The sequence below is a fragment of the Camellia sinensis genome, chromosome 2, assembly GCF_055761805.1.
Source record: "Camellia sinensis isolate YWXY chromosome 2, ASM5576180v1, whole genome shotgun sequence".
NCBI lineage: Eukaryota > Viridiplantae > Streptophyta > Magnoliopsida > Ericales > Theaceae > Camellia > Camellia sinensis.
In genome coordinates this window covers 26,331,052-26,338,469 of record NC_138962.1, presented here as the reverse complement: position 1 = coordinate 26,338,469, position 7,418 = coordinate 26,331,052, and the positions used below count along the sequence as shown (strand labels likewise).

General features: G+C 32.1%; 2 protein-coding genes across 2 annotated transcripts; one reads left to right on the top strand and one right to left on the bottom strand.

The window, feature by feature from the left end:
* Positions 1–228: 228 nt before the first annotated feature.
* On the bottom strand, positions 229–2,972 carry LOC114274285 (BURP domain-containing protein BNM2A). The gene is made up of 2 exons (XM_028216178.2): positions 1,980–2,972; positions 229–1,261 (listed from the first exon to the last, which is right to left on the bottom strand). The coding sequence occupies exons 1-2, from the start codon at positions 2,031–2,033 to the stop codon at positions 380–382; spliced, it is 936 nt and encodes a 311-aa protein (XP_028071979.1). The 5' UTR covers positions 2,034–2,972; the 3' UTR covers positions 229–379.
* A 556-nt stretch (positions 2,973–3,528) lies between these two features.
* Positions 3,529–5,558, top strand: LOC114274284 (uncharacterized). Its single transcript, XM_028216177.2, has 2 exons — positions 3,529–3,749; positions 4,920–5,558. Exons 1-2 carry the CDS (start codon positions 3,705–3,707, stop codon positions 5,334–5,336), a joined length of 462 nt encoding a protein of 153 aa, XP_028071978.2. The 5' UTR covers positions 3,529–3,704; the 3' UTR covers positions 5,337–5,558.
* Positions 5,559–7,418: the final 1,860 nt, after the last annotated feature.

The window sequence follows — 7,418 nt, the reverse complement described above, 5'->3', positions numbered from 1 at the left end:
TATTTTAAAAAAAATTAAAAGCAAGTTGATTTTATGTTCTCGTTAACATAAAAAGTTCAAAAGCACCCATTACTTTCTTTTTTGTGTGCAAAATGTCTGTCCCTGAAAATTGAGTTTTTTCAACAAAATTAAAAATCAAAAACAGTTTTTCAGAAAATGACTACACATACAAAAAACAAAAATACAACCAAACATGCCCATAAGAAACTGCAACAAACTAGAAAAATAGAAGCAGAAATAGCCATCTTTGGTCCCAATTATTTTATTACTACATTCTTAAATCATAAAACACCTGCATAACACGATCTTCGTTTCACTTGACATGCGTACAAGTAAGATTCTAAATCAAAGTGCAAGGATCTCAGTGATTACATGCAAACTACATATGACTAATTAAAGTAGATGATGCAATCCACACAAGATTATCGGATGGGAAGAAATGGCAAACCGGGGAGGACCCTGGCTCAATTCCTAGTACTTGAAATGACACATGACCAGGGCTCCACTGAGAGGTATCCATGTGACAAACAGCAACCGCTTCAACCCTGTCTCCATTTTCACCCCCCAAAAAGACCTTAAAGACCTTGCTTTCGCTCTGTTGGTAATGACAATAGAAAATCGCATATGGGTAAGGCATGGTATGACATGCCACCATCTTGGGACCAGAAATTTCTAGAGGATCTTCTAGGATAGTGTAATTTTGAAGCATGGTGGTTGATTCTGTGAAGTGGATAGTTGATACAACTTTGAATTCGCTCTCTAATCCGAGCATGACACGTACGAAATCAAGCATGGATTCTAATGATGTGGCACATGTTTTTGACTCTCCTTTGATGGGTTTGACCTCGCATCGTCTAAGTGTGCTTTCCATGGCTTGGGCTTGTGGAGAGCCTTGAGGGAAGGAAAAGATTCGAAGAAGATTTGGAAGTTGTTCTAGTGAAAAAGGAATGGAATCGGATTCCTCTTTGGGTAGGAAATGAGGAGAGGAAGAAGGGTCTCTCTTTGGGAAGTAAATGGGAATTCTTTTTCCTACCTTTAGGTCTTCCAAAAAGAAGAACACAATTAGTGAAGGGTCTATGTGATCCATGTGTGATGATGAATGATCATGAATATGATCTGTATGTATCTCATTATGAGCATGAGCATGATCGTCTTGGTTATCAATCATGGGATATTTTAAAGCATTCATCACATTGTGATGAAGATCATCGACCAAATCATCTTTGTGAATCATTTTCATGGCTCCAATTCCATGAGAGCTCTGCAAAAATAAGAACTAGCATTTTGTTAAAGTTCTGCGTAAGCATGGTATGGAAAGAGGTAAAGAAAACATCCAATGCTAGAATGTTTCTTCAAACTTTGATGATAAACTGAAAATATGTAGTGTAAATTCTTAATGTAATGAAATAATTTAAACTTCTATGTGTTCTGAAATCCCTCTAACAACAGAAATAGCAACTACTAAACCAAATCATACATGCATCTTCATATCAAGATTACGTTCATAAACGATCTGACTGGAATTTTACTTGTTGTCCAGCTACGTAACACACAACCCTCCTTATCCAGGCTTGGTATAAAAGATAAAATACTACGGATTGAACAGCAACAACAACTACCACTACTATTATCATTTCCTTTCATGAAAGCAAAAGGAATCCCAACTTTCACATGAAAATTTCGACCAAAATACCAAGAAGAGCAAGAACAAGAACACAAATAATGACGACGACGACGACAACAACAACAATTACCTCGTCAAACCATACTCACATATTTTTATTAGGATTTATGTTCACAAGGGTTTTATGAGAATTTTAACGTGCTATCAGGCTACTTAACACACAACCTTCTTCCTTATCCGGGCTTGGAACTGACAGTGTAAAAGATTAAAAAAAAAAAAAAAAAAAGAGTTAACAACAACTACTACATGATACTACTACTGCACAAGAAGTAGACATCTATAGCTTAGATATTACCATCACAAGAAGTAGATAAAGCAAGACGCTCCAAGAAGTGTATCTAATGGCCATCTTTTCTTCTTTCCCTTAAGCTCTTCTCAGTTTCTTCTTCTACAAACAGAGTATTAGGAAGTCAGCTAATTCAATATGGATAAAGCATGCAGATCCAATTCGCAAAAGGACGTCTCCATCGAGGAGATTTTTTTTATTATAAAATCCAAGGAGATCTTCTTGATTGTTGAAGACAAAATTTAAAAATTAGAAAATACTTTTATAAATCCACTATCCTGATTTCTTTATCCTTTCATTTTCTTACTACATTTGAGAACATGTTATCTGAAAATTATTATATATATAATGCATTTTTCCTTGTTCTGACCCTTTCGATTTCTGTTTATGTCTCCCTTTTTCAGTAGAAAAATGTTTTACATATTTTTTGACATTCAGTACAACAAAAAAAAATTAAAGTAAACAAAAAATTTTCCGTGGTAATAAAAAAACAAGTTTTTTTCTAAGGTAGAAAAAAGATTGTTTTTTCTAAATGTGAAAAATATTTTCTAAACAGAAGTCTTAACACCACCACCCTACAGCCCCAACTACCAGCAGCTCATGAGTTTCAAGGCTGCAACTAATGACAAAAATCATTTTATGTGGATGGCGTTTTTTGAATAATATTTCACATAGAAAGTGTTTTCTGCTAAAACGAACAGTGCAAAAGTTCAAAACATCTCAAAAATAGTTAGGATAAATTTCCACATAAATTTGGATTTTAATTTGAAAAACCAAGTTCAAAGCAGAAGCATTTCATAGGTTGAAGATGAATATTGCCAATTGAAGCAAACAGTCTTTGATGATTGATTATCAATGGCCCATACTTTTTTCATATTCCAAAAATTAATCTTGAAATCGACATGTCACCAAACATAGATTAGATATCGAATCCACATGAAAACAACTTTTTTAGTTAAAAAAAATATGTGCAATACAAACTCGATTTCCTCTTGGATTCTACCTCATTATGGCTGATAAAGAGAGCTCAATATTATAGTAATCATAAACAGAGAGAGCACTGACATCTAATCCGTCAATAACAATGCATTATTATCCATTATCATCATCAACGTGAATCGTATGGGTTTTTTTTTTTTTTTTTTGTCTTTTCACCAAAATGAATCTTATGGTTTATGAAGTATGAATACTTCAAAATAGGCGCCGTAACGGTGTCGGACACGGGGACATGCTGGGACACGTACGGGACACGCTAAATGGTGTGTCCCCTTAATTTTATTATTTTTTTGTAGGGGACACAAAAGGGACATGGCTGGGATACAATAGAAACACGCATTCCAATTGGCTTGTCCATTTAATTTTTTTTGTGTGTGCAAGAAACATGGCAGGGACATGCGTGTTTAAATATGAATAGTCTATTAATTTTTTTAAATGTAGTAGTTTATATACATATATATTGAATTGATATTAGTTTTTATTAATTTTGATTATTTTGTAACATAATATTTAATCTACATAGCAAATATATATAATAAAAATAATAATAATTTGCCTTGTCCCCCCGATGTATCTCCATTTTTTTTGAAATTACCGTATCCGTATGTGTTTGTGCTTCATACATAGCTTATGGTTTTTTTATATTTCTTATTAAATCTTTATAAATAGCAAGTGGTCATAGAGCCACCATGCAGAATTTAGAGGACTCGAGTGTAATTCTTGTTAGTGATTGAAGACATGGGATCAGCTTGTGCTTTCTTCACTCTTCTCTCATTGGTCCTGGTAAGGATAAGCATTCTCCCAGGGCAAAGTAGTACATAATATATAGGATGGACTGAAGGGACGGTTGGAAACAACCAGCTTTTGAGATGTCGAAAACCGCCCTTATTGTATTAGTATTAGTTAAAAATATTTTTCAGTTATATAAGTCCGTCCCTGAGATTAGAAACATGTCTGTGTACAAATCCATTATGGAATTTCACAATTTTAACACTCAAATTTTAAAAACTTTAAAATTTCAGTGTTTGAAAGGTGTGAAATTTCACTTTTTGGGTTTGAAGTGTTGGTTTTGTCGTATAATTGTGCATTAATCTGAATATTAGGTGAAACTTCCAAATCCCAAGGGTTTAAGAACTATCAACACTATGGCTTTGTTTGGGAAGTTAGCTATTTTAGTAGGTTATTTTAGTTTTTGACTATTTTAATAAGTTAAAATTTTTGTGTTTGGGAAGATGGTTGGATTGGATGTCATGTTTGTGAAAGAAAAAGTAAAATGGTTATGGGTTTGATGTGACATTTGTCTTATTGGCTATGTTATCCTATTTTATCTTTTTGTGAATTTTTGCCCAAAAAGCCAATTTTTAGCCTTTCCCAAACAAGGCCATATAATCTTATATATTTTACCCTCTTCGAAATCTAAATAATTTTAAGGGTAAATTATGAAAATAATCCTTATAGTTTACATGATGTGTCAATTTAGTCTTTGTAATTTTAATTTATTCGATTTTGTCCCTTAATTTAACAGATTGTGTCATTTTAGTCTAATAAATAACGGTTGTTAATGTGTCAATTTGGTCTATATACTTTCAATTTTCTCGATTTTGACAGGGACTAAATTATCACATTGTGAAAAATACAGAGACTAAATTGACATATTTTTGGCTTTCCGTTAAATTAACTGGACAGCCGTTATTTATTGGACTAAAATAACACAATCCGTTAAATTAAGGGGCAAAATCAAGCAAATTGAAACTACAGGGACCAAATTAACACATCGTGTAAAGTATAAGGACTATTTGCATAATTTTTCCTAATTTTAACTTAGCATCCCAAACTTCATAAAGATCTCATTGGGTCCGATGCAATTTTGAGTATTTATTAAAAAAAAATTAGCATTTTAATCACAAAAAATCAAATAAGTTGTAACTCTTTGTGTGTTTCTTTATTGAGCAGCTTGTTGCTAGCAGTGTCGACGCAAGAAAAGACCAAGGAGAATACTGGCAAGTCATCATGAAAGATCAGCCCATGCCGGAAGCAATTGAAGGCCTCATCATCCACCGGGGCTCGGTGTCATCACCTCTCTCCGACAAGAAAACTGACTGTCACACGACAACAGAAGCAGCAGCAAACAACAATCAACTTGTCAATGATTCTGCAGAGAAGAAGGCTTTTGTGAAAGACTTTGAGCCGAGGCCAAATGTTAGTTCTTATCATGACGATGAAGTTGATCTGAAAGGCAAGCCATTTGTTAAAGATTTTGAGCCGAGGCCAGATGTTAGTGCGTATCATGACGATGACGTTGATCTGAAAGGCAAGCCATTTGTTAAAGATTTTGAGCCGAGGCCAGATGTTAGTGCTTATGAACATTGAAGGAAAATCACAAACATGCATGGGAACTTGGAAGTGGATTATGTGAGATATATCTATATGTATGGTTGAATCTAAATAATTAAGAAGCAAATGTTGTATGTTTATGGGGTGTACTGGTTTGTAGTTGTAGCTTGAAGTGAGTGATTATGTTTAATTACTCAAAATAAGAAAAGCTTGTGGTCGTGATTGAATAATAGTAATAAAGTTTTGTGTTTTTTTTTACGTCAAGAAGTATTTACAAATGATTGCAAGTTTGTTAAAGTCTCAATAATTTTACGGATACAAAATTGACTACAGAAAAATACAGATAAATGTCATACACGTTAGATGGTGGGATTCTACCTTGCGTTGAGCCGACTTTCTAATGATAAGCTTTAACGTCTAATGAGGATGATCACATGTATTTTCTGTAGCCGGTTATGTGATTGATTATTTGTCTATAAAATAGCTCATCAGATCTCTAATTTGTAAGTAATTATCATGTCTTTTCAAAATTCCATGTTATGTTGGTTGTGTGTTTGTCCAATAAGAGTACATATGTTATACCATTATTTGAATGTTCCAAGAAGATCATCACTTGAACTTGATTATTAGATGACAATTACAAGTTTTTTTTTTTCATGATCAATGAAAAAACAAGTTTTATTTTTTATTTTTAGGTAGAAAATAGATTTTTGTATTCAAAACATGGAAATATTTTCTTGAGTCTTAACAATGCCACCAATACTATCAACACCATCATCACCACCCTACCACCACCATCACTAGCTCATCAGTTCCAAGGTCGCAACTAATCACAAAAATCATTTTATGTGGAAGATGTTTTCGAAAAATATTTCACATAGAAAGTGTTTTATGCTAAAACAAACAATGCATAAGTTCAAAATATCTCAGAATAGTTGGGATAAATTTCCACGTATGTTCTATAACATTCTGGATTTTAATTTCAAAAATCAAGTTCAAAGCAGAAGCATTTCCTAGGTTGAAGATAAATATTGCCAAATGGAGCAGACACTCTCTTTCAGTGGCAGAACCAGAAAAATAGTTGAGAGGGACACTTATTAATTAAAATTTCAATTTTTTTCTTCTTCTCTTAATCAATAACAATAGATAATAATTTTAAAATTAATATTAAGCACAAAATCTTAAATATTTAATACAAAAGTTTTTAAACTTTTGTTTTTACAATTAACGTTGTGAAAAATCAAATTTAGAAATATGGTGTTACTTATAACTAATGTATTATAAGCAATGCAAAAGAGTTTTGTATATCATATGATAGATTATATAATAATATATAAATAATAGTGATACCACATCATCATTGATATATAGTATCACTAGCCAATAGTAAAATAACACAGAGAAGGTTAATCTCACTTGTCAAATATAATTAACAATTCAATAGTTTCACATTTTCATAGTAGGGTTAACTATATTTACATGTAAATGATGATTTAGTATTACTGTTACACTGATTTTTTTTTTTATATAAAATTTTTATACACAATAATGTAATTTGTTGTAGTTTTTTCATTTTCAATAAAAACAACTATCATTATTTTTGTAATTTGAAAAATATCATTAAGAAATCATTCTAAATGTTATTTTTATATAAATTTTTTATTTATTAATTATTTTTCTTACATGCAAAAAAAAAAAAACAGAAAAAAAAAATGAGGGAGGCATGTGCCCCCTAATCCCTTCATAACTCCATCAGTGCATAAGATTCACGTTGACGATAATAATGCATTATTATTGATCAATTAAATGTGAGTGCTCTCTTTGTTAATGATTGATTACTATAATACTTAGCTCCCTTGATCAGCAGTAATGAGCTAGAATCCATGAGGAAATGGGGTTCCTATTGTTGCTATTTTTTTTAACAGTAATGACTCAGAACACTAGTTTTGGTGAGCACTAATGATATGGTAAGGGGAAAAAAAATTAAAAAAAAATAAAACAAACAAACAAACCAAGATCAAAACATCACATCATAGTGGATGGAGCTCACTGCCAACTCATTAGAACTAGCATTAGAGCTCAAGAATTAGAACTACAAATCATTTTTCTTTTTTTAAC

Excerpts from the sequence above, each read along its gene's own strand:
- LOC114274285 (XM_028216178.2), bottom strand. The coding sequence starts at position 2,033 with ATGGCCATTAGATACACTTCTTGGAGCGTCTTGCTTTATCTACTTCTT. Across the intron at positions 1,262-1,979 it reads TTTATCTACTTCTTGTGATG|AGCTCTCATGGAATTGGAGC; the intron begins GTAATATCTAAG and ends TTATTTTTGCAG.
- LOC114274284 (XM_028216177.2), top strand. The coding sequence starts at position 3,705 with ATGGGATCAGCTTGTGCTTTCTTCACTCTTCTCTCATTGGTCCTG. Across the intron at positions 3,750-4,919 it reads CTCTTCTCTCATTGGTCCTG|CTTGTTGCTAGCAGTGTCGA; the intron begins GTAAGGATAAGC and ends TTTATTGAGCAG.